Raw genomic sequence first — 26,972 nt, 5'->3', positions numbered from 1 at the left:
GGATTTAAGGATCACAGTGGATAAGAAACAACATGAGTTCCCAGTGTGAGGCTGTGGTAAAGCGGTCCAGTGCGATACTTGGTTATGTAAACAGGGGAGAAGCGAGTAGGCAGTCAGATTAGATGATTTTACATTCCCTTCTGGCCAAAAAAAAAACAAAAAAAAAACCCACTGTAAAAGATAACCAGGTAACTGAATAATATGTCCAACAGAGAAGAAAGCTAAGTGCTAAGGAAACACGCTGGGGAAAGAAGAAGAGGAGTAAGAGTGACAGAAAGGAGATCTGAAATTAAGAGCAAAAGGAGAAAGGGGATATCTTTGTCTTCTTTAAAAAAAGCTGTATCATGTTAAAGAGGATTGAAAATTAATGCTTTCAACATTACCAACTGCTGCAGCTGCCTCAGACAAGTTATGCAATTGTGAATGGATACAAGAGGTGGTCCATGAGGTTGATGATCTCTCTACTATGATGTGGTCACACTAGGAAAAAATGGAGCACTCCTACCCCTGGCAGTGAGTTGGGTTTGGTACATTAAGTGGAACCATATCTTCAAGCAGTGTTTGTGCTTGTCAACAGGTACCTTCATAAATAAAGACATTTAAACTCAAGGCAGAAATCCAAAGTAAGGTAGTTTTACTCAAGAAGATTCCTAGACTTGAAATGTTGCTTTTAGGATATGACTGCTTTTAGTTCTGAAGAAATTGTAAACACACTTTTCAGTACCTGGGCTGGAGGAGTTTCTCATATTTTGATTTTTTCAGCCACAGATTTTTAATAACTCTTATGTGCCAGTGTGGGTGGAGGCTTATTTGGCCTGCAACAGGCCCAGAACATATTTAAACATTCTTAAAAAATAACTTTTAGAATTTCCCTCAGCGAAAAAGGCCAACCAATATTTTCAGCTCATGTCCTTTGCACATTTTTTCAGTGGGTTATTCGTTTATAATATAAAATCACTAATTCTGAATTTTAACATAGTAGTAATCTAAGGATTATAAAACTACGCCATCTGTTATTTGAAAGTTATCTGTTCCCTCGGTTTGCAGTGAGGTCTCTGAAGTCTCACACCATGGATTGTTTTAGCATAATTAGGATACCAAATCCTCACATGGGTAATGGCCACTAATAAATTTAAGCATTGCTGGGGGTAGGCTTTTGTTGATCCAACATTATCCTGCATAGTTTTGTTTTCCAACAGCCCATTCAACCAAACAGTCAGTGGGGAATCTGTGTGTTTGGAAACCAGGATGTTAAGCAGCTATTAATATTGTAAGACAGATTTAAAGGGCTTTGGAAATTAAAGTCGAAACAATAATAGGTTTAAATGATTAAAATGGATTACAAAAGAAAGAAAAGTTCACAGCTTGTTAATCACCACACTGAGGCACGCGCTATGATGCATTTAATTTGCCCTATTGCTCTGGATTGAAGCATACAGTAAGAGGCTTGTCAAAACAGTTTCTTATAACCAAACCAGAGGATCAGAAATTACAATAAGACAGGTAAGCACTTTAAGTATTTGAAAAGGAAAGTGTGCTGAAAAAATTGAACTGTTGGCATATGCAACTGTACAAGATTCCTCCCCTCTTCTAAGAATCGTTCTTAGAAAGTTATATCTAATGCACTTTATATTCACCAAACACATTCACTATGTTTAGCACAATTTTCAACAGATGCTCTAGATTCTATGCTCTCCTCACTTCTAGACCTTACTTCAAGTTAGGCTTTCAATATGCAAAAATTGTGCAACAGTTGTATAAACATATTTATAACACATTTAATGTTTTGTGCAAGCCAATTTCAGCCTATTGACAGCTTGAGCTCTTTGCATATTCCTTTGAATAATATTCCTTTGAGTATTTAATATCTGAGCTGTGTCATTAATGATTTAAGTTGTTGTATTGTTCCTGTTCAAGAATAAACTAACCTTTATACACTGTTTTTGCTTCCACCAGCAACAAACTTGTTTTGTGGTTAAATGAGTTTCAGCTTTGGATGTAAAGTTAATTTTAGAAACATCAGTACAAAAACAAAACAAATCCGATAAAAACAACACACTGTACTCCCCGAAATATTCACAGAGAAGTAAGTACACAAAACCTAAACAAGAGTCTATTTAGAAACCGCTGAAATGTTCATGAACCCTCTCTCTCACTGTTTAATCAGATCTACTTGCCAGCATCATTTGCAAAAAATGTTTTGTTAGGCTCTGTCTGCCAACACAAATGGCAACTTCTCTCTCTAGGAGTGGTTGAAAAATCTGGAGCTAAGTGACAGTGATCCTCCCCAGCTAGATATCCTGCTCCTCCATAAGAATTCAGACTGTAACATACTTTCCTCCCCTCCCTTCAAGATGAAGTTCCCTTAAAGCCTACTTGCCAAAAAGTGTGGTTGCAGGGTTTTCGGGAAGCAATCTTGAGAATCCTCCAGCTAGACTTGACGAGTATTTTGAATGGCTATTCTTTATCTGCCATAGTTTAATTAATCATTCAAGTCAACACATGGAGCATCTTAAAGCCTGGAATACCATGACTTTGCATGTGTTTTTTTTAAAAGCAATGTTCATAAGGTATTGGATCCAGCTCAATATATACACTATAGCTCTATAGTTAAAGTCAAGAGTTGATGCCAGGAGTCAACTAAGAGTGGCAGTGATGCTGTAGTACAGTAAATTCATTACAATAGTCTTCATCATCAAAAAGAAGAATCTTAGAAATGGAATTAGAGCCTTGTCTAGATATAAACTAATGCTTACTACCCATCCACCGTAACAGGAAAATTAAAATAGAGTTCCTGAATGCATGACTAACCCTCTCCACTATACAAGTCAAGTGACAAATATAAGTAAGGCAGTCAGTTCAGAATAGGAGAAAAACCCAGTAGCTACTCCCTAACCAGAAATTGGTATTCCACAAGTCAGTCAAGAAAGTTATTTTCCAGCAGTAAACCACAGTGAGGTTGTGTAATGGAAGTGCTGACTGTACAACCTTGAAGATTACTATTGGTATTGCACTGCTATAAATAGGGGTTTTTTTGGTTTGTTTATTTTTCAAAACCAGAAGACAGACCTTTCTATTATTTATGCAGTAGAACCTCAGAGTTACGAACCCCAGAGTTACGAACTGATCAGTCAACCACAGACCTCGTTTGGAACTGAAAGTATGCAATCAGGCAGCAGCAGAGACCAAAAAAGAAAAGCTAATACAGCAGCAGTCGGCAACCTTTTAGAAGTGGTGTGCCGAGTCTTCACTTATTCACTCTAATTTAAGGTTTTGCGTGCCAGTAATACATTTTAACGTTTTCAAGTCTCTTTCTATAAGTCTACAACATATAACTAAACTATTGTTGTATGTAAAGTAAATAAGGTTTTTAAATTGTTTAAGAAGCTTCATTTAAAATTAAATTAAAATGCAGAGCCTCCCGGACCGGTGGCCAGGACCCGGGCAGTGTGAGTGCCACTGAAAATCAGCTTGCGTGCTGCCTTAGGCGCACGTGCCATAGGTTGCCTACCCCTGCAGTACAGTATTAAACATAAACTACTAAAAAAATAAAGGGAAAGCAGCATATTTCTTTTGCATAGAAATGTTTCAAAGTTGTATGAAGCCAATGCTCAGTGTAAATATTTGAAAGAACTATAATGTTTTGCTCAGATATGACATTTCAGAGTTATGAACAACCTCTATTTCCAAAGTGTTCGTAACTCTGAGGTTCTACTGTAGTTATACAGAAGAAAAATAACTTAAGCTAGGTATTTTTAGATTCTAAAAGATTGTCCACACATAGAAGTTAACCTAGAGTAAGATAAAGGGTGATCTTAGAGCAGATCATCGGGAATAGTTTAACTCCATGTGTGGATGCTCTTATTCTGGAATAAGAGTACCTTATTCTGAATTTAGCTTAATCCACTTCCAAATGGATTAAACTAATTCAGAATAAGGCACTCATTCTTGAATAGGAGCATCCACACATGGAATTAATCACAAATAATTCCCAGTGTGGACAAGCAGGGGCGGCAGGTTTGTAGAAATTTTGGTGGTGCCCAGAACCAGCGCGCTCCCCCACCACACCTGCCTAAGGCTCTGGGAGGGAGTTTGGGTGTGGGAGGAGGTCTGGGGTGCAGGCCCTGGGCTGGGGAAGAGTGCAGGCTCTGGGAGGGAGTTTGGGAGCAGCAGGAGTGAGAGGTTGGGCTCTGGGAGGGGGCCTGGGGTGCAGCCTCTGGGATGGAGTTTGGGTGCTGGGGTGGGGGTGCAGGAGGGGATGAGGGGTGCAGGCTCTGGGCTGCATCAGGGGGTGTAGGAGAAGGGGTTGAGGGATGCAGGCTCTGGGATGGAGTTTGAGTGCAGGCTGTGGGTTGGGGCAGGAGGGGGTGAGGGGAGCAGGCTCCAGGCTGGGGCAGGAGTGCAGGCTCTGGGAGTGAGTTTGAGGGCAGGAGGGGCTGTGTGGGAAGGAGAGGGGGTGCGTGGGAAAGGGGTGGGGCTGCAGGCTATGGGAGGGGGGGTGGGGGTGCAGCGCTTACCTGGGGCTCCTAGGCAGGGTGTGCCAGGGGGCCTCCATGGCCTGCTATTCCCAGGCACCGCCCCCGCAGCTTCCTATTGGCTACAAGGGCACTTGGGGCGGGAGCAGGGCGCACAGACACAGGCCCACGCTGCCCAGGGGCCAGCAGCCATGTGGAGCGAGCAGGCAGGAAGCCGCTCAGCTCTGCTGCGCCTCCCTGCAGGTGGTGGGTGGGGACCCCGGGCCATTTTAAATCACCCAGGAAACACGCAGGGGGAACACCTGGGGGGTGGAAGGCAGGGCCAAAGGAGAGACCCGGCCTCAAACATTGCTGGAGCCAGGCCCTGGGCCAGAAATATTCCTGGTGCCCAGGCACCACGGGCCCATATAACTCGCCACCTATGTGGACAAACCCTTACTAAGGTTCACTTGCCAGATAGCAGGACATATTTCAAGGTTTAAAAAGCCTAAAATTTTTTACTAATTTTGCTATTAGACAATTTAAAGTATATTTTGTTGTTTGGGCTAGTCAGGTGATGTAATGATATCACTAATCACATGTTATTACCATCTAAACAACAACCCTGAGGCACTAGAAAACCCAACCCTCTCATGAGCATGTTAATCATAAGTAAGGTCAAGCATACCTTTTTCACTTCTAAGGGAAATTGATCTAACTTTGAAGTAAGATTGTCAAGCAGTTGATGGGCCTTTATTTATTTCCCCCTTGATGTAGGCAAGTGACCAGCCCTCCAAACACAAGGATTTTCATCTGTCCTGAAATTCCAGCTATGCTAAGTGAACTTAAGGAAGCTACTGTTGGACACTGTGCTTGCTGGGACCATGCATGCAGGGGATGAAATCCATATTTATCTGTTTCCAGAAGTTTTGTTCGCGTGAGTTAGCATAAGTTTGAAATAGATGATACCCTTCTGATCTGGAAGGATGGCACATTTCTCTCTGTATTGATTGGAATTATGATCTTTTTATCTATACATATTAAATCTTGCAATTTCCTGCTTGGAGAAATGAGGGGAAAAAAAGCCAGCAACCATTCAGACATTCTTGTACAAGGGAATAATCTGGAGTCAACATTTTAGGCAAAGCAGAAAGCTAACTTTCACCCTAAGCACCCTTTCACCCCAGCTTCAATAAACTTAAATCTTTAGATAGTAAAATCAGCTGAATAAAACCAAACTATAGAAATAAACTGTGTATGTTAAAACATGCCCCTACCACAGTAGCCACTACAAGAAAAATCAAGTGACAAATCATCCAAAAAGAGATTGCTAGGTTCCTTTAGAAAAAGGGAAACTCCTAGTAAGCAACAGTCTGAGTGAGGATGAACTCCAGTACCAAATACTAGTAGCACTGAACTTCTTAAGTTCACAGATATGGAAAGTACAACAGAATTCTTTTATGTAGATCAGTTAACAGCCTATTTATTTTGTTGTGATTATTAAATTTTAGCATGTTGCAGTAAAAGATTAAAATGTTTAGTGTGAGGAACAATCCTGCACTGGCAGAGAAACAGACTAATGATCTAAATGTTCTTTTCCACCTCTGACTTCTATGAGAGCACAAAGATGCAACAATTTTAGTGACAAAGCCTACAGGATGCAAATGCCTAAAAATGTTGTTTTGTTTGGGTGTGTGTTGAAAGCAATATTAAAATTCTAGGAGATCAAAGTAAAAATGTGGAAAACAGTTATACTGAAATTAAAAGATTAGAAAAGTTACTGTATTTCCCACTGATTAGAACTTGTCAATTGGATAATTCATTAGTGCAGCAACTAATAATTTCAATTGAAAACACATCCTGACGCATTAAGACAAGAGGAAGATCAGAAATGCAGCAGAAGAATTTCACAGCATTTCTTAGGGAAAATATGCACTCCAAGATCCTGGAAAAGATAGCAGAGAGAGAAAATTCACCTTAAAGAACTATGACTATCTGCAGTTATCTGCGTTTCTGGCTGCAGCTCTGACCTGGTCTTCATACAGGTCCTCCAGCTTTTCAATTTCACTTCTTCCTGCTTCAGTATTAACTTTAAAATGTTATACATGTCACAGATATTTTAAAAGTAGTGACTAAATGTTGGGAAGGAATTTTCCTCTAAGTCAGATTGGCAGAGATCCTGTGGAGGTGGGGGGGAGGGAAGACTGGGGAGGGTGTCACCTTCTTTGGCAGTGTGGGGCACAGATTGATCACTTGAGGGTTTTAACTAGAATGGTAGACTCTGTAACTTGAAGACTTTAAAATCAAGATTTGAGGACTTCAGTAACTCACACAGAGATTATGGGCCTTTTACAGGAGTGTTTGGGGTGAGGTTCTGTGGCCTGCAACATACAGGTCACACTAGATAATCATGCTGGTCCCTTCTGGACTTCAAGTCTTTGAGCCTAATGTTTCATATTGGATTGACTGGAAACACAGTAAACTGCAGACAAAACACCACTAGGTCAGAACATAATAGAGTTCTAACTGTAGAAAAATACTATCAGTTTTTTCATGGCATTAAAATCAGATTTGAAAATGTAGTGTAAAGTATGAGACTCTACAAGCAGCAGAATTAAATTTCACTCATTTTTACTTCATGTGTACCTATACATTAAAAAAAAGCTAAATGTTAAACCATATTCATGATGCTTTAATTTTAAAAACCATCTTTTAATCATTTGAATTTTCTCTGAGGAAAGAAATTCCTCCAGGCATAATCCTTACATAAAAAGATCTGTTGAAACAACAAGTAATAATAATGAATTAAAAGCATTCTTTTCTCCTATTCTGTTTCCAATACAACAGACATACAAGCACATAAACTGATAATATAAAATTCAACTTTTAACAAAAGATACGAATTCTAATAAAAACATTCATGCTCAGCATTATCTAATGACAGCTGGGACTCAGCCTACGAAAGACTGTCTTTTTCTCCCAAGCAGCAATGTTCTTGTCATATACATTGAGTAAAATGCCTCTCTAGTTTGTCATGAGGGTGAGGCCAAACTACACACCGGCACAATCATGTTTATTACCCAAGATGTAAGTGCATGTCTACTATTGAAGTCATTCTTTTATATGTTTCAAGTAAACTTGAAGAAAATTAACGTTGCGCTGATTTTATGCGACTGAAACCAGCTTTTAAACAAGATGTCTCTGGAGCAGAAATTAAGAACTTTGATCTCTCTCAACAAACCCAAGTTGGTTCCATTCAGATTCCATTTTTTTTACTCCCAGGCCAGGAACACTCAAGAGGCATGCACTCAAGTGAAGATCAAGGTAAATCATCCAATCATTTTTTTTAAGCTTGGAATTTACCTGTGTTCAATGTTGGCAGCATTTGTTCAAAAGTATCACAGATTTTACTAAGGATTTTCCCCACATTTTCTTGCAAAATATTTTTCAGTTTGAGTGCTGACAACAAAAAAGGCAAAGACCCCCAAAAGAAAATCACTTTCACTTTTGAGTCAGACCCTTTGAGGTTTGAAAGAGCTGCCAGAGGGGATATTATCCTTGTAATCACCGAGTTCTAATGGATAAAGCTAAGGGCTAGAATTTGAGATCTCCTGGTCTCTATTGCCAACTCTGCAACCAACTAGTTGTAATATTTTGTACTCCATACTTTCCAAACTAAAATTTAATCACCAGCAGCGTCAACTCAATTTTGACCCCGGTCCCTCTTCCTCAGATTGCTGCAGCTCTTTGGATGCTTAATAGGCAGAGACTGAGAATATGCAGAATCATGACTCTAGCAGCTCTTCTGAAAAACTGGGGAAGGTGTAGCACAGTTATGCTGAAATGAATACATGTATTTACACCTGCTCCTGTATTGTCCACTCCATGCATCAGAAGAAGTGGGCTCTAGCCCACGAAAGCTTATGCCCAAAAAAATTTGTTAGTCTCTAAGGTGCCACAAGGACTCCTCAGTTTTTTTTGTTTTTTGTTGTTTTTTTTTTTTAAGAAAGCTGTGTCATCATGAGTGGACAATAAGAATTAATAGCTGCATGAGACGAAGAGCACAAGCCATTAAGATGAAAGCATTTCAATAACCACCAAGTGCTATCCTTGATGGGCTGCAGTGTCTTAACAACCAGGAATAGAGCAGTTGCTGCCTTCTTTGATCTTATGATCTCAACCTTTCCAGACTACTGTACCCCTTTCAAGTGTCTGATTTGTCTTGCATACCCCCAAGTTTCACCTCACTAAAAAAATACTGGCTTACAAAAATCAGACATAAAAATACAGAAGTGTCACAGCACACTAGTACTGAAATATTGCTTACTTCCTCGTTTTTACCAGGATTATAAAATAAATCTGTTAGAATACAAAATTGTACTTACATTTCAGTGAATAGTATATAGAGCAGTATAAACAAGTCATTTTTTGTATGAAATTCTGGTTTGTACTGACTTCGCTAGTGCTTTTCATGTAGCCTGTTGTAAAAGTAGGCCAATATCTAGATGTACACCCAGAAGAACTCTGCGTACCCCAAAGGATTGAGAACCACTGTGCTGTAACTCCTAACAAAGAAGGCTGAACCAGTATCTCTTGGCTGGACTGGCCACAAAGCTCCAATAATTATTGCCTTCCTTGCTACCAAGGGAGAATACCAGTTTAAGAGAAGGGAAAGGAACTCTCCACACCATTAAGGCCAAAAGGAGCCCACAACACAATGTTAAAAATTCATGGTTCTAGAGCCTATCTTGCTGCAGGTGGCCCCATTAGGCATTCTTGTGTCCAGTCAAATTAAATATAAACACAGAAATCTTAAATCTTTTTGTTCCTTCTTTCAAGTTGAATGGTTTTCTCTCAGAGAGGGGAAGAAAGGGAGGAAGGGAAGAGAATAGCATCATTTTATCATGCAGGAGACAAAGCAGCTTAGGATTCTGGAATAGCAAGCCCATTGTCTCCATCAGATGACAAGTAGGAAATCTAACAGTCAAAATGCCTGCGTATTGAAGAATGGAAAGACCTGCTTGGTTCTTTATTATTATTAATTATTATTATTTCTACAGTAAATCAGGTAGCTTACAGGAATGCAGATCTGTTCCAAGGATGCCATTATTAAATTGCAGCAATAAAAACAATATATTGAAGGATAGAGGAAAATAATATTGAAATATAGCTTCCACGTATACCTTTTTATCAACATTGTGCTAGATCTTCCAATGCTATTAAGTCAGAACTAATGATATATTGGTACACACATTTGCTGCAATATCTCGACACAAAAGTTCAGCTTTAAATAAGGTAGTAGGTTCCAAATGTTTTCCAACTTAGAAACCAGAGAGGGAAGAAACCAAATTTTTTAACTATTCTTCCTCACAATTCATGCATCAAGATGACACAGGATACGGTGCCTAACTGAAATCATATACAATATAGAGTGACTAAGGAGCAGTGTCACATTGATCCATCTGATAGTCACATTTTCAAAGCTCTTTTTGAAGAATTAACTGAATTCCAAAATACTAAAATAAAAAGGCTAAAAAAAAAACAACAAAACACCTTTCCCTAAAAATAACTTCAGTTACAAATCATATATATAAAAAATTTCATCATGTCCCTAGTTTCTCATATATGTGCCTCTTTATTATTATATTGCTATCGGTGGTAATTCCTGAGCAATCAGACTGGTTTACTTCATTACCTTAGTAACTAGGATCATCCCTCTATTCTTTCCTATTTGTTGTTGTTGTTGTCGTCGTCAATACTGGTTTTAGAAAGGGGACAGGGAAGAGAGCATAAAGCCAGACTTAAACAGTAGGAAATGTCTACAACCATACCAAAACTAAAAGTCATGTTTATATATAGCAGATTCAGTCTAAAAGAAAAAAACAAAAACAAATATTCTTGGTATACTGGGCATAACAATCAATCTTTTGGATGGAGAACAAGCCATCCTAATTCACAGTGAATTGAATGTGAATACAAATTAAGACTCTCTCTTGTTTAGGGGCAAGTCCCATGCCACAGAAGCCAATGCTCTATCATTTGTTTTGCAAGTACTGGGGGGAAAAACCACCACAGGAAAAGCAAGAAGTTTAATAATTTTTTCGTAAGTTTTGTGAAAACAATTCTCTTAAGTAAGTTGTGAGCTTAGACTACCCATGTGCTGCTTTAGATTCCATGTAAAAAAAAAAATTCAAACTATCAATCCAAAACCAGCCATCTTCTACTTTGACAGGTAGTGTTACAGAGCACACTCACCTCAGGTGAGCACCCGCTGGCGGAGTGTATGAGTGCCTGCAGTTTTTTCTCAATTTCTCTGCTCAAAGTTCCCCTGTGGCTGCTGCACTCATCAGGTGGGTCTTTGGTGACTCAGCCCTCCAGCCCAGTCACACACAGTGTGTGTGTGTGAAAACCAAGAACTCCTTCTGGGTATATGGTCCAACTGAGACTATCTCAATGTCCTCAGTAATGTCCTGAAGCCCCTTCCCCACAGCTCAGTCCATTAACAGTCCAACAGGGCCCATCATGAAACCCTTCTGTTGGCAACGTCTCTGTAGCCTTCCCTGGACTCAGTCCTTAGTCAGTCTGTCAACAGGCCCCATCACAGTATCCTCCATTGGGGTCTGGCTACCTGGCAAAGGTTCCTGCTCTGGAATGGAGCAGCACATCCAGGGTTTCTTCCCTGGAGACTCTCTGCCGTCACTTGAGTCCTCAGTGACTACAGCTCTCCCACTGACCCATTATTCTTAAACTCAGTTCACTTACCCCAGCTGAGACACAGTCTCAGTTCAGCCCCCTTCTCAAGGTATGTCTACACTATGAAATTAGGTCGAATTTACAGAAGTCGGTTTTGTAGAAAGCATTTTTATACAGTCGATTGTGTGTGACCCCACACAAATGGTCTAAGTGCATGTAGTCGGTGGAGTGTGTCCACAGTACCAAGGCAACCATCGACTTCCGGAGCATTGCACTATGGGTAGCTATCCCACAGTTCCCGCCGCCCATTTGAATTCTGGATAGAAATCCCAGTGCCTGATGGGGCTAAAATATTGTCGCGGGTGGTTCTGGGTACATACCGTCAGGCGCCCCTTCCCTCCCTCCCTCCGTGAAAGCAAGGGCAGACAATCCTTTTGCGCCTTTTTTCTTGAGTTACCTGTGCAGACGCCATACCACGGCAAGCATGGAGCCCACTCAGCTAACCGTCACCGTATATCTCCTGGGTGCTGGCAGACGCGGTACTGCATTGCTACACAGCAACAGTTTATTGCTTTTTGGCAGCAGACAGTGCAGTATGACTGGTAGCCGTCGTCGACATAGTCCAGGGTGCTCTTTTAACCAACCTCGATGAGGTCAGGGGTGCCTGGGCAAACATGGGAGTGATTCAGCCAAGTTAGTTCCCTTTTAAGTTTCATTTCATGGCGATTCAGTCCTACCAGCAGTGCTCTGTCCTCTAATCTGCAGCCAGCAGAAGACGATGGCCAGCAGACATACTGCATGGTCTTCTGCCAAGCACCCAGGAGATGAGGATGGCTAGTGGTCGTACTGCACAGTCTGCTGCCAGCAAGATGTATAAAGACAGATGAAGTGGATCAAAACAAGAAATAGACCAGATTTGTTTTGTATTCATTTTCTCCTCGCTCCCTCCGTGAAATCAACGGCCTGCTAAACCCAGTTTTGGGTTCTATCCTTGAGGTTTTGAGTTCTATCCTTGAGGGGGCCATTCTGTTTCTCACAAAGCCACCCCCTTTGTTGATTTTAATTTCCTGTAAGCCAACCCTGCAAGCCATGTTGTCAGTCGCCCCTCCCTCCATCAGGGCAACGGCAAACAATCATTCTGTGACTTTTTTCTGTGCAGACACCATACCACGGAAAGCATGGAGCCCGCTTAGATCACTTTGGCAATTAGGAGCACATTAAACACCACACACATTATTCAGCAGTATATGCGGCACCAGAACCTGGCAAAGCGAAACCGGGCGAGTAGGCGACCTCAGTCCGGTGACGAGAGTGATGAGGACATGGACACAGACTTCTCTCAAAGCATGGGCCCTGGCAATGTGGGCATCATGGTGCTAATGGAGCAGGTTCATGCGGTGGAACGCCGATTCTGGGCTCAGGAAACAAGCACAGACTGGTGGGACCGCATAGTGTTGCGGGTCTGGGACGATTCCCAGGGGCTGCGAAACTTTTGCTTGCGCAAGGGCACTTTCATGGAACTTTGCGACTTGCTTTCCCCTGCCCTGACATGCAAGAATACCAAGATGAGAGCAGCCCTCACAGTTGAGAAGCGAGTGGCAATAGCCCTGTGGGAGCCTGCAACACCAGACAGCTACCGATCAGTCGGGAATCAATTTGGAGTGGGCAAATCTACTGTGGGGGCTGCTGTGATCCAAGTAGCCAACGCAATCAAAGATCTGCTGATATCAAGGGTAGTGACCCTGGGAAATGTGCAGATCATAGCGGATGGCTTTGCTGCAATGGGATTCCCTAACTGTGGTGGAGCCATAGACGGAACCCATATCCCTATCTTGGCACCGGAGCACCAAGCTGGTGAGTAAATAAACCGAAAGGGGTACTTTTCAATAGTGCTGCAAGCACTGGTGGATCACAAAGGACATTTCACCAACATCAACATGGGATGGCCGGGAAAGGTATATGACGCTTGCATCTTCAGGAACTCTGGTCTGTTTCAAAAGCTGCAAGAAGGGACTTTCTTCCCAGACCAGAAAATAACTGTTGGGGATGTTGAAATGCCTACAGTTATCCTTGGGGACCCAGCCTACCCCTTAATGCCATGGCTCATGAAGCCATACACAGGCAGCCTGGACAGTAGTCAGGAGCTGTTCAACTACAGGCTGAGCAAGTGCAGAATGGTGGTCGAATGTGCATTTGGACGTTTAAAAGCGCGCTGGCGCAGTTTACTGACTCGCTTACACCTCAGCGAAACCAATATTCCCACTGTTATTACTGCTTGCTGTGCGCTCCACAATATCTGTGAGAGCAAGGGGGAGATGTTTATGGTGGGGTGGAAGGTTCAGGCAAATCGCCTGGCTGCTGGTTACGCACAGCCAGACACCAGGGCGGTTAGAAGAGCACAGGAGGGTGCGGTGCACATCAGAGAAGCTTTGAAAACCAGTTTCACGACTGGCCAGGCTACGGTGTGAAAGTTCTGTTTGTTTCTCCTTGATGAAACCCCCCATCCTTGGTTCACTCTACTTCCCTATAAGCTAACCACCCTCCCCTCCTCCCTTCGATCACCACTTGCAGAGGCAATAAAGTCATTGTTGCTTCACATTCATGCATTCTTTATTAATTCATCTCACAAATAGGGGGATAACTAACAAGGTAGCCCAGGAGGCGTGGTGGAGGAGGGAAGGACAAGGCCACACAGCACTTCAAAAGTTTTAAACTTTAAAACTTATTGAATGCCAGCCTTCTGTTGCTTGGGCAATCCTCTGGGGTGGAGTGGCTGGGTGGCCGGAGGCCCCCCCGACCGCGTTCTTGGGCGTCTGGGTGAGGAGGCTATGGAACTTGGGGAGGAGGGCGGTTGGTTACACAGGGGCTGTAGCGGTGGTCTGTGCTCCTGCTGCCTTTCCTGCAGTTCAACCATACACTGCAGCATATTAGTTTGATCCTCCAGCAGCCTCAGCATTGAATCCTGCCTCCTCTCATCACGCTGCTGCCACCTTTCAGCTTCAGCCCTCTCTTCAGCCCACCACTTCTCCTCCCGGTCATTTTGTGCTTTCCTGCACTCTGACACTGTCTGCCTCCACGCATTCGTCTGTGCTCTGTCAGTGTGGGACGACAGCATGAGCTCAAAGAACATTTCATCGCGAATGCGTTTTTTTCGACTTCTAATCTTCGCTAGCCTCTGGGAAGAAGAAGATCCTGTAATCCTTGAAACACATGCAGCTGGTGGAGGGGAAAAAAAAAGGGACAGTGGTATTTAAAAGCACACATTTTACAGTTATCCTTGGGGACCCAGCCTACCCCTTAATGCCATGGCTCATGAAGCCATACACAGGCAGCCTGGACAGTAGTCAGCAGCTGTTCAACTACAGGCTGAGCAAGTGCAGAATGGTGGTAGAATGTGCATTTGGACGTTTAAAAGCGCGCTGGCGCAGTTTACTGACTCGCTTACACCTCATTTTATAGAACAATGGGTACACTCTTTCATGGTAAACCTTGCTGTTAACATTACATACATAGCACATGCTTTCGTTCCAAGGTCGCATTTTGCCTCCCCCCACCGCGTGGCTAGCCCCTCATCCCTCCCCGCGGCTAACAGCAGGGAACATTTCTGTTCAGCTACAGGCAAACAGCCCAGCAGGAATGGGCACCTCTGCATGTCCCTTAAGAAAAATACCCTGTTTCAACCAGGTGATCATGAATGATATCACTCTCCTGAGGATAACGCAGAGAGATAAAGAACGGATGTTGTTTGAACGCCAGCAAACATATACTGCAATGCTTTGTTCTACAATGATTCCCGAGTACGTGCTACTGGCCTGGAGTGGTAAAGGGTCCTACCATGCTGGACGGAATAAGGCTGCTCTACCCAGAAGCCTTTTGCAAAGGCTTTGGGAGTACATCCAGGAGAGCCGCAAATGCCAGGGCAAATTAATCGTTAAACATGCTTGCTTTTAAACCATGTATAGTATTTTAAAAGGTACACTCACCAGAGGTCCCTTCTCCACCTGGCGGGTCCGGGAGGCAGCCTTGGGTGGGTTCGGGGGGTACTGGCTCCAGGTCCAGGGTGAGAAACAGTTCCTGGCTGTCGGGAAAAATGGTTTCTCTGCTTGCTTGCTGTGAGCTATCTTCCTCATCCCCAAAACCTGCTTCCGTGTTGCCTCCATCTCCATTGACGGAGTGAGACAACATGGCTGGGGTCGTGGTGGCTGAATCCCCTAAAATGGCATGCAGCTCATCACAGAAGCAGCATGCTTTGGGCTCTGACCCAGAGCGGCCGTTCGCCTCTCTGGTTTTCTGGTAGGCTTGCCTCAGCTCCTTAAGTTTCACGCGGCACTGCTTTGGGTCCCTGTTATGGCCTCTGTCCTTCATGCCCTGGAGATTTTGACAAAGGTTTTGGCATTTCGAAAACTGGAACAGAGTTCTGATAGCACCGATTCCTCTCCCCATACAGCGATCAGATCCCATACCTCCCGTTCGGTCCATGCTGGAGCTCTTTTGCGATTTTGGGACTCCATCATGGTCACCCTCTGCTGATGAGCTCTGCATGGTCACCCTCTGCTGATGAGCTCTGCACTCCCCTGCAGCTTGCCACGCTGGCCGAACAGGAAATGAGATTCAAAAGTTCGCAGGCCTTTTCCTGTCTACCTGGCCAGTGCATCTGAGTTGAGAGTGCTGTCCAGAGCCGTCACAATGGAGCACTCTCGGATAGCTCCCGGAGGCCAATACTGTCTAATTGCGTCCACAGTACCCCAAATTCGAGCTGGCAAGGCCGATTTCAGCACTAATCCCCTTGTCAGGGGTGGAGGTTTTTTTTTGTTTTTGTTTTTTTTTAAGAGCCCTTTAAGTTGAAAAAAAGGGCTTCGTTGTGTGGACAGGTGCAGGGTTAAATCAATTTAACACTGCTAAATTCGACCTCAACTCCTAGTGTAGACCAAGGCTCAGGGTAACAATTCCATATACAGCCCTTCCCTGGGCCTGTTTAAACTCCCTTGCTCAGGGCTTAGCCACTTCCCCAGTGGCTATTTGGGGGGCATCCTCTAAGTAGCAGTCACATGGAACATCCCTTTAATTAACTGCATCCCAAGGCCACTTCCCCACAGCCCCGATCTTCCTCAAGTCCCAGCAGCCAGCCACGAACACCTTCCTTGCTCCCCTGGTCCCTACCAGCAGACTGAACTTACTCTGTCCCTGCACCTCCTTTTATACAAGCCTGCTCGACCCTGAGAGGCTGCAAGGAAGCAGTCTCTTTCTGACTGGCTGCATTCTAGGGTACCTAGAGCAGCTGCGTGGAGGACTCACCTCCTTTGTGGTAGGGCTGCAAGGCCTCCAGCAGGGGGCCTCAGGGTCTGGAATACCCCATCACACATGGTTAGATCAGCATATCTGATGCAGCATTAAAAGAAAGTAGTAGCATTTTAAAGATTTATCTATAGTACATTTACTAGGCAAACATTTGGACACACCATTTCTGAAAAATAAAAATAATTAAGACAACAGTGGTAAAGAGGAAGGTAATAATAGAAGACAGAGCATTTCACATTCATGAACATTCTACCCAGACTTCAAAGCGTATACAGTTACATACAAGCTTCCCCAGAATGAATACTCAGTAACCTCAGGATGACCTTAAAGATTTAATACCCTGGTGCTGAAGGATTCTCTTTTTCAAAGTCATATACAACAAAATTGCCTTAACCTCTACCAGCAGAAAATAAAACTTGTGCCAAACTCCATCATTCATTATTCAGTAGATTGAAAATGTATCAGTAACTAAGGCCTTGTCTACACTGCCACTTTACAGCGCTGCAACTTTCTCACTCAGGGGTGTGAAAAAAAACAACACCCTTATGCACTGCAAGTTTCAGTGCTGTAAAGTGGCAGTGTAGTCAGCACTCCCAGCACTGATAGTATTCCTCTCGTGGTGGTGAGGTTTTTTTTTGGTGTTTTTTTGTTTTTGTTTTTTTAAATATAGCCCTGGGAGAGCTCTCTCCCCCAGGACTGGTGCCACGACTACAGCGCCATGATAAAGCGCTGCCGAAGCTTTATCATTGCTAGTGAATACGTACCCCTAGTGATGTCTGCTAAGTCACTAATTAAAATTAGTTTAGCACAGTGGATGCAACTCAAAACAAAAGGTTACAATAAAAGCTTTACTAGTTAAGATACTCAGATCCTGGACCAAATCAAGTGATCCTAGGGTGTGTTTTTGGGATCCAGTAGCCTGTCTTTGGAATTATAGAGACAAAGGATTTTCTGTATCTAAGTCACCTTCAAAAAAGGAAGGGCCGCAACTTTTAGGCCAACCATAAATAAAAAGTTTCCCTTTTTTACTGAGGACTGTTGGTACGTTCTGCACACCATACAGAAAGAGGAAGACAGCTCCAGACACAAAATTACATTGTAAGCCAGGGGTAGGCAAACTACGGCTCCTCAGGGCTTCCTCCCGTTGTGCTGCGGGCCCCGCGCCACTCTCAGAAGCAGCTGGCACCACGTCCCTGCAGCCCCTGTGGGAGGAGGGGCAGAGGGCTCTGTGCTTTGCCCTTGCCTCCAGGCACTGTGCCGTTCTCTCCCCCCCCTCCCTCCCGCAGCTCCCATTGGCCGGGAACGGGGAACCGTGGCCAATGGGAGCTTCGGGGAGGTACCTGAGGGCGCAGCAAGGGCAGCGCTCCAAGCCCTGTGCCCCCCCCACCCCCAGGTGCCGCACAGGCACTTGGTGCCAGACATTCCCCGGAGTGGCGTGGGGCCGGGGCCGGCATGCAGGGAGCCTGCCCTGGCCCCGATGCATGCCACTACCACCCCGGAGCTGCTTTAGGTAAGCGGCGCCGGGCTGGAGCCTGAACCACTCCAGCACTCCGCACCCCCCCCCCCCGCACCCGAACCCCCTGCCCTGAGCCCCCTCATATACCCCACACCTCTCTTCTGCCCCAATCCCTTACCCTGAGCCCCTTACTGCATACAGCACCCCCTCCCACACTCTGCACTCCCGCCCCTTGCCCCAGCCCTGCATACCATTTCCCCACCCAGATGTGGCCCTCGGGCCAAAAAGTTTGCCCACCCCTGTTGTAGACTGCTGGCTCATATCTCCAGCCAAGGAAGAATTAAAACCACACTTAGAGTCCATTTCAGGCCTTTTCTCAGAGATTCAAGCTTTATTTTTTCCTTCTGTATAAAACTGGTAACAAATTCCACATCTCAAGCCTGTCTCTTCCTTTGACTCAGGGACTTCCTGCTGGACCCTCCTCACTCCCGGCAGCTCTTCCCCAGTACTCTTACAGGCCACCTGCCTGAGAGTTACCATATTCCATGACCTGCCATAGGAGCCAACCTGCTTCCTCTAGCTTTCCCCACTGTCCCAGGATCTTCCCAGCTGGGCTTCTTGCTGCTTTTACAAATCAGCTGATCAGTCTCTGCTGGGAGGTAGCTTAAAAAGTCAGGGATAAGGCTGAATTCCAACTCCCCTTAAAGAGTCAGCCCCCCCGGGAGAACAAAATATCATTTGGATTAGATAGTAAATATTTTTAAATAGCATTGGTTGCATGAACTGATGAAGCCTTATCTGCTCAAGATGACAAATATTTGGGTTGGGGATTGTGTTTACAAACTTATGACTTAATTTGGACATGAAACTGGTGTAATTATGAATGAAGAACAAAGAATAGCAAGGATTACCTGGGGCAGCTAGTGAGAATCATGCTGGTGCCCATTAGTTTGCAACAACGGGGATGTAAATTCTAACACACCACCTCGACAAGCCCTAGATTCTCTTGCAACCCAATGAGCAGTTCAGTCAACCGCTTATAATAGTGTTGCTTTCCCAAAGCAAGCCCCAGTACAATGCTCTCCCATCATTTCACTGCTGTGGCATATATCCCAAAACAATTCTTAGGGTCTCAGTTTAATAAAGGGTTTAAAAAAATAAACCAAAAAAACCCGAAACATTTTCTGAATGGTTTTACAAGTATTACAATGGACACTTTATTGCTTGCACTAAACGAGAATGCAGTAAGTTTTATTTATTTAACATTTATAAGAGTTTCAGAAACCCTTTTAGGAGAATTCAAAAATTTCATACTTTGAGTGATTCACTTCCAATTCTATTGCAGTCTTATCTCTAAGTTATGTCATTCAGGCTCCTTATCAAACTTACCTTTAAATTATAAAAGCTTTAAATACATAGTCATGTTTGTTTTCTATCATTAAGATGAATAATTTGTTTTTGTTTTTAATCTTAGCAGAGCAAATGAATACAAGTATAAAAAAGGCAGAAAAGTTTCATAGGAAAGCAAGAGAAATAGCAGTGAGTTAGATGAGGATAAGAAGTCAATGATAAAACTGTAATTGTTCTTTTTCTTCCTCTGATTCTGAGTCCAATACTTCCATTAACAACCGAGGGGAAAGAATGGATATAACACTGAATGTTAAACATATTTATACAACATGAAGTCAAGAATAAATTGTGACTACTTGGAACGATACGACTAACCCATTCACTTCTCACTAAAAACGAAACAAAATAGAAGCGAGAAACAGCAGCAGCTGGAAGGAGCTCAATTTATGTGGAAGTATCCAGGGAGACAGCTTGGTGACTGGAGCACTATTAATAGCTGAAGCTTTCTAAGCCAGGTAATGGGAGAGCTGAAGTTGCACCTGCTACTTCACAGCACGAGGAAGCTTCATGCCACCAATGGGACAAAGGTGGTGTCACTAGTGGTAAAGTGGCAGGCCTGTTTGGAGAAGTTGTGTAAGCGCTGCAGAATCCGTCAAGAGGACAATCCATGTGATTAAACAGTTTCTGCTCTTAAGTAGCACATCAGAACTACATTAAATACCACAAGCCAGAAAATTAAAGAAACGGGCCAAACAAAAATCCATTAAAATATGAACTGGTTCCCAAAGAGAGGAGGAAAAAATCCATGAAAATGCAATACTGGACTATATCAGGGGTAACATATGAAGAAAGACAAATATTTGTTGTACATGTAGCTATCTGCTTAGGTAAACATGAAGAAATCAGAGGGGAGCAACAAGTGACGAAGTTTGGAAAATACAAAAACTTTAAGGTTAAGGGAAGAGAGGATGTACAGCCTATATTAGATAACAGATAGTTACCATCAAATATGTAAATAGATGTGATAGAGGACACTGTAATTGTTCTCAGTCAGCAAGGGCTGAAATAAGCCGCACCATGGTGCTGGGAGAATCAACTCAATGATGCATTAGCCATCTCTTTTGGCATGAGACCGCAATACTAAAAAGGATAAAGTTAAGTACTTGCGTTAAGCAGGTGCTTAATTCCTTGTTGCTTTTCTAAAATTTCTAGAATTAATCTCAGCAATATTTAGGAAATTAATGTGAAAATATCTTTATACTTACTTGTCAAGGAAGTCCTTGTCCACTACCGCACAAATATCAAGAAGAGGATTTCCCATTCCAAAAAGCACGTTTTCACTACAAAAGAACCAAAGTTTTTCAAATGTAGTTTAATGTTTCTAGTCTAACATTATATTGCATTGACAAACAGATTAGGACAAAACTAATTTTGCCCAACCATGGGCTTCATGGTCAATTTGCCTGCAATCCAGACAGCACAGCTAATTTGAACAAAATGCAAACTTTTATTATCTCTTAGTGAATTGCGTACAATACAAAAGTCTCAAACATGCACATTCATTTAAGCAACCCTTCAATCAGAGAATGAGCCATGCATGCTATAATCTAGTTTCTAAGAGTTCCACTTGGGTTGCATTTGCAGGTCATATAAAGTGGCAATGGTGGACGAGATTGTAGAGTTCCATGAGCCAGATTTTGTTGTTTATCTGAGCAGTCACAAATATAACCTTATAAAAGTAATTGTTAAGAGCAGTATTTAATTCTACACCACCCCTTAACTATCCTTACAAACAGTATTTGGATGAGCTATTGCCAGCAGGAGAGTGAGTTTATGTGTGTGTGTGTGTGTGTTCCCCCGGGGGGGGTGAGAAAGCCTAGATCTGTGCTGGAAATGACCCACCTTGATTACCATGCACATTGTAAGGAGAGTGGTCACTTTGGATGAGCTATTACCAGCAGGAGAGTGAGTTTGTGTGTGTATGGGGGTGGGGGAGTGAGAAAACCTGGATTTATGCTGGAAATGGCCCACCTTGATCATCATACACATTGTAGGGAGAGTGGTCACTTTGGATAAGCTATTACCAGCAGGAGATTGAGTTTGTGTGTGTGGTTTTTGGAGGGAGGTGAGGGGGTGAGAGAACCTGGATTTGTGCAGGAAATGGCCCACCTTGATTATCATACACATTGTGAAGAGAGTGGTCACTTTGGATGGGCTAGCACCAGCAGGAGAGTGAGTTTGTGTGTGGGGGGGGGGGGGGGGGAGGAGGGGAGGGTGAGAAAACCTGGATTTGTGCTGGAAATGGCCCAACTTGATGATCACTTTAGATAAGCTATTACCAGCAGGACAGTGGGGTGGGAGGAGGTATTGTTTCATGGTCTCTGTGTGTATATAATGTCTACTGCAGTTTCCACGGTATGCATCCGATGAAGTGAGCTGTAGCTCACGAAAGCTCATGCTCAAATAAATTGGTTAGTCTCTAAGGTGCCACAAGTACTCCTTTTCTTTTTGCAAAGACAGACTAACACGGCTGTTACTCTGAAACCAAACAGTATTTGTTTACTGATAAAATCTTGACTTTTTTAATGCAGAAAAAAAATTACTAAACATGCAATGTATGATGCAAAGCAGCAAGTTACCAAAAGGCATTATCTAATGATCAAGTATTTTTATAATAATTTTTTAAAAATTAGCATATTCAGTCAGTTATCTTACATATTTCAGTGATACAGTAATAATTAAGAACTAGATAACACATGACAGAGGCAAATGGTAGTGAATGCAGCTGTTCCAACTAGACTTTCTAATACGAGATTCAAATCCATCACATTCCCGACCAAGCCAACACCTGCTGGCTCCAACTGGCAGGTTAAACACCCATAGCATCTGGCGACTGAAATCATTTCTGAAAATTTAACAAAGAAGCCATCAAATATACACCTTCTTCCCCATCAACTGCTCATTTTTCAAGGATTTTCATTAGGCCAATATTCTCCAAAGCACTACCACAGGATTTCAGCCTTAAAATCTAAATGCTCAAACAAAGCCAGGCAACAAAGTAACTTCATGTGGCTGTCTTTAGCTTTCAGACCCTTCCTCAACTCTGCGTTAGGTCACAAGTGAAGGAGTTTCCATGGCATTTTGACAGGTCGTCAGATATTAGGACCCTGCATGGAGGTATAGCTGTTCTGCCTGCACCGCTTCCCCAGCTCCCATTGGCTGGAAACGGCAAACCGCGGCCACTAAGAGCTGAGGGTCTCCGTGCCTGCGGACACTCCAGGTAAACAAAACATCCCGGCCTGCTAGCAGCTTACCCTGATGGGCCGGGAGCCAAAGTTTGCCGACCCCTGATCTACAATAACAATGTATTAGATATTCAATTCAATAGAGCTTAAAATCGTCAAATTTTGGTGTACACCCGTTGACAAGCCAACCCCTGCTTTTTGATGCTTCACTTTTTTACCAAAAAAATTTGGCTTATGAATGAGTATATACGGCAGCTATATTGGCAAAGCCTTCCCAGTTTTGATCTGGCTTTGCTCTCCACCTGCTCCAGCAATTCTATTACCTCCCACTCTCTTGGCCTTGTCCTCACACTCCTTAACACGTCTCTCCCTGCTCTGGAGCTCTCCTAATACAAGCTTTACACCTTTTGCTATCCTCAAAAAAAGCCAACCCTGGTCCCCAAATACTTCTCCAACTGCCCCATATCCCTTCAGCTACAAACTCTTGAATGTGTTGTCTACAATCATTGTAAGTGGTTATTTGTATTACAGTAGCACCAAAAGGATCCCACCAAAATGGAGCCCCCATTGCAATAAGTGCTGTACAACCACATGGTCCTGACACCAAAGACATTACAGTTCAAGGACACAAGACGAGAAGGGGTGGGAGGGGAAACATAGGCAGAGAGAAGTGACTTGCACAAAGTCACACAGCAGAGCTGGAAGAGAACCTAAAACACCTCTCAGTCCAGTGCCCCATTATCTTGGTTTATGAATATACATGTTTAAATATAGAATTTTTCAAATGATGACAAATGTTGTGTTTTTAATAGGACCCAAGATTAAGTATGTTGTGCTGTGAAGTATATTTGTCCTTGGCTATATACAAAAAAGCCTGGATGGTGGGTATAATACCTGATATTCCTGTTTAGGTCAAGGTACTTTCAATTATAAAATACTTCTCCCAGTTTCTCTTTCACCTCCATCCTGGATCCCCTCCAATCCATGTTCTGTCCTCCTATTCTATGAAGCTGCTCTTTCACCAAGATCTATATTGACCCTCACCTGGCCAAATTTCAGGGCTCATCCTACTCCTCGTCTTCTGCTTCTTGACATTTTATTCAACTGAGGCTTCTGCAGCAACATCCTCTCTTATTTCTCCTCCTTCTTTAGCAGCCCTTTCAGTAGATCCTCCTCCTCATATACCATCCATGGAGGTCCCATAAGTCTTTTACTTTTCACCCTTCCACTCCTCTTTTTACACCCTTTCTTTGGGAGATCCTAGCTACTCTCACAGCTGCATTCACCATCTCGACCTCAATTACTCAAATCTACCTTTTCACTCCTGACTTATCAGGAAAGTGCTGATATATGGGTTTGGCTGGATGAAGACATCTCTTGGGTCTCTTGCCATCAACTCAAGCTTAACTCTCCTCTTTCACCATTACCACCAGCATCCTCCCTTTCACTCCAGCCCATAAACTAGGAATCATGACTATTCTCCATTGCCTCGCACATCCAGTTGCTATTCAAGTCTTACCATGTCCTCTTCCAAAGCATTACCAAGAGGCTACAGTTAAAAACTCATCCAGGCGCTAACATTTCCCATCTTAAACTCTGGGGCTACGAAATTATATTATTTAACATGGTCAATTACCACCTTGACTATGTATTTGCCCCTGACAACTTACTCCCCGTTTCCAGTTTTTTTTTCCTTGTAATCTGTACAAGAAATAAATAGACCGTGGTTTCCTGTACTACATTTTGAGTAATTCTATTGGAAATCAGCAATAAGTCTCAGCGGAAGCACCCAGTACTGGAATAGATATGCACTACCACGTTTTCCTAGTATACAGGTATTTCTGCATGCATCACCCTTGCCCACTACCAAAGGCCATAAGCTTATCATAGAATCATAGACTATCAGGGTTGGAAGGGACCTCAGGAGGTCATCTAATCCAACCCCCTGCTTGAAGCAGGACCAATCCCCAATTTTTGCCCCGATCCCTAAATGGCCCCCTCAAGGATTGAACTCACAACCCTGGGTTTAGCAGGCCAATGCTCAAACCACTGAGCTAACCCTCCCCCCTTATATCTTTAAGCATCAAATTCACACAAACGAATTTACCAAGATAGAGCTAAAATTCTGCTAGAAGTTGGCCCAATATAAAGTTAAATTAGAATTTGGGTAATTCATAACCCTAAGCAAGCAAAAACCAAATGAGAATTGCTGATTTTTTAGCTGACTGATAAACTGAAAAACTTCTATTTCAAGTTTCTCACTTTCTTTTATGATAGCTTAATCATAAAATAGAAGTTTTATAGTATGTTTCAGTAAATATGGCAGTTAATAGCCAAGAATGTTCAATTTACCAAAAACACTAAGAATACAAAATAAAATATGGGGTTGTGTCACGGAGTCACCGGGCGATGCTCTGGAACTACTCTGTACGAAGCCAGTCAGGACTCTGCGGAAACATGCCTCCTCTCTGTGAGCAGACTGTCTCCAGGGTAAGAAGCTTACACAACTTCGGCATTCCTGGGGCTGACCTCAGAGCATTCAGCATCCCCGTTTACACCATGTGCTTCCCACAGCGAGTCCGCACCGGTGGGGCTCCTGGGGAAGCCAAAGGGCCCTGCACGCCAGCTCCGCAGTCAGATGTGACTCTCAGCCAGCCAGTAAAACAGAAGGTTTATTAGATGACAGAAACATGGTCTAAAACAGAGCCTGTAGGTACAGAGAATAGGACCCCTCAGTCAGGTCTGCCTTGAGGGGCAGGGAGCTCAGAGCCCCATCTGCACCTCCCTCCATTTCCCCAGCCAGCTCCAAACTGAAAACTCTCCTGCCCCTCCTCTTGCCTTTGTCTCTTCTAGGCCAGGAGACCACCTGATCTCTTTGTTCTCTGGCACCTTTGCAGAGGAGGGGCCCAGGCCATCAGCTGCCAGGAGACAGGGTGTCTGCCATTCTCTGTGCAGACACCATCACGCTGGCCCTCTGGGGCTCTGCAACAATCACACACCCTTATCCCACGACCTAGATACTTAAGAAATGCCTAGGGAAACTGAGGCACCCACACAGTATTCAGAGAAAACATTAAGAACATTCTCACTTCATCACAGGTTGTGACCAACTAGAAACTGACAATTTACAGTAAGGGGAACTAAGAATCACTGAGTATTTTGTGTGTGAGTGAAACAGTTAGATCTTTAGAATATTACAGGACTAAATCCTCGTTTCAAAAATAATTTTGCAGACTAGATCTTAATATTCATAGATTCCAAGACCAGACGGGACCACTGTGATCATCTTCTCTGACTCTTGTATAATACAGGCCATAGAACTTTCCCAACATAATTCCTTGAGCATATCTTTTAGAAAAATATCCAGTCTTGATTTAATAATTCCAGTGATGAGAATCCACCATGACCTCTGGTAAACTGTTCTAATGGTTAATTGCCATCACTGTTAAAAATGTATGCTTTATTTGCAATCGGAACTTGTTTACCTTCAACTTCCAGCCACTGGAGCCCATTATTAAATATTTGTTTCACATGTAGGTACTTAAACTGTAATCAAATATCTTCTCTTTGTTAAAGCTAAATAGTCAGACTCAAGGAGCTCAATCACTATAAAGCATGCTTTCCAATTCTTTAATCATCCTCAATAGCTTTTCTGTGAGCCCTCTCCAGTTTATCAACATCCTTTTTAAAATGTGCACACCACAACTGGACACAATATTCCAGCAGCAGTCACACCAGTGCCAAATTCAGAGGTAAAATTCCCTTTTATGCATTGCAGGATCACATTACCCCTTTTGCAAAAAGAAAAGGAGTACTTGTGGCACCTTAGAGACTAACCAATTTATTTGAGCATAAGCTTTCGTGAGCTACAGCTCACTTACTCTGAAACCTGTCATTACCTCTTTTGGCCACAGCATCACACTGGGAGCTCATGTTCAGCTGAAAGAAAAGGAATACTTGTGGCACCTTAGAGACTAACCAATTTATTTGAGCATGAGCTTTCGTGAGCTACAGCTCACTTCATCAGCTGATTATCCACAACAACCTCCACATCTTTTTACCAGGATAGAGTCCCCCATAGTGCAAGTATGACCTACATTCTTTGTTCCTACATGTATACATTTAGCCATATTGTAACACATATTGTTTGCCTGAGCTCAGCTTACCTAGTGATCCCGATCGCTCTGTCTGAGTGTCTTATCCTCTCTGTTATTTACCACTCCCCCAATTTGAGTATCGTCTGCAAATTTTATCAGTGATGATTTTGTTTTCTTCCGGGTCTTTGGTATTTCACCACTTTTTGAGCCACAATATTTTTAATATCCATATTTATTTTATAGTCTGAGAATTTGTTTATTGTAGAAGGCTAGATATAGTAAAGACTTTAAAAAGTAGGGGTTTTTTTGTGTTAAATCAGTGATTAATCTGAATTTATACAAACGGTGGAGAAAAGCCATAATATTTGAAAGTGTTGAA

The 26,972-nt window shown here is 43.0% G+C and overlaps 1 protein-coding gene across 5 annotated transcripts in view; it reads right to left on the bottom strand.

Annotated features, from left to right (window-relative positions):
• ADK (adenosine kinase) overlaps positions 1-26,972 on the bottom strand; it is a 565,528-nt gene that overhangs the window by 506,402 nt on the left and 32,154 nt on the right. For 4 of the 5 annotated variants that reach the window (XM_048858483.2, XM_048858492.2, XM_048858488.2 and 1 more), the window contains exon 2: positions 20,517-20,591. In XM_048858483.2, the coding sequence (XP_048714440.1) occupies positions 20,517-20,591 (75 nt within the window). Of the gene's footprint in view, positions 1-13,728; positions 14,364-15,130; positions 15,737-16,442; positions 16,527-20,516; positions 20,592-26,972 lie in introns of those variants that run through there. The other variant, XM_048858484.2, reaches the window with a different exon arrangement.

The sequence above is a fragment of the Caretta caretta genome, chromosome 7, assembly GCF_965140235.1.
Source record: "Caretta caretta isolate rCarCar2 chromosome 7, rCarCar1.hap1, whole genome shotgun sequence".
NCBI lineage: Eukaryota > Metazoa > Chordata > Testudines > Cheloniidae > Caretta > Caretta caretta.
The sequence above is the reverse complement of the archived record's forward strand: the minus strand, read 5'-3'. Positions and strand labels throughout refer to the sequence as shown.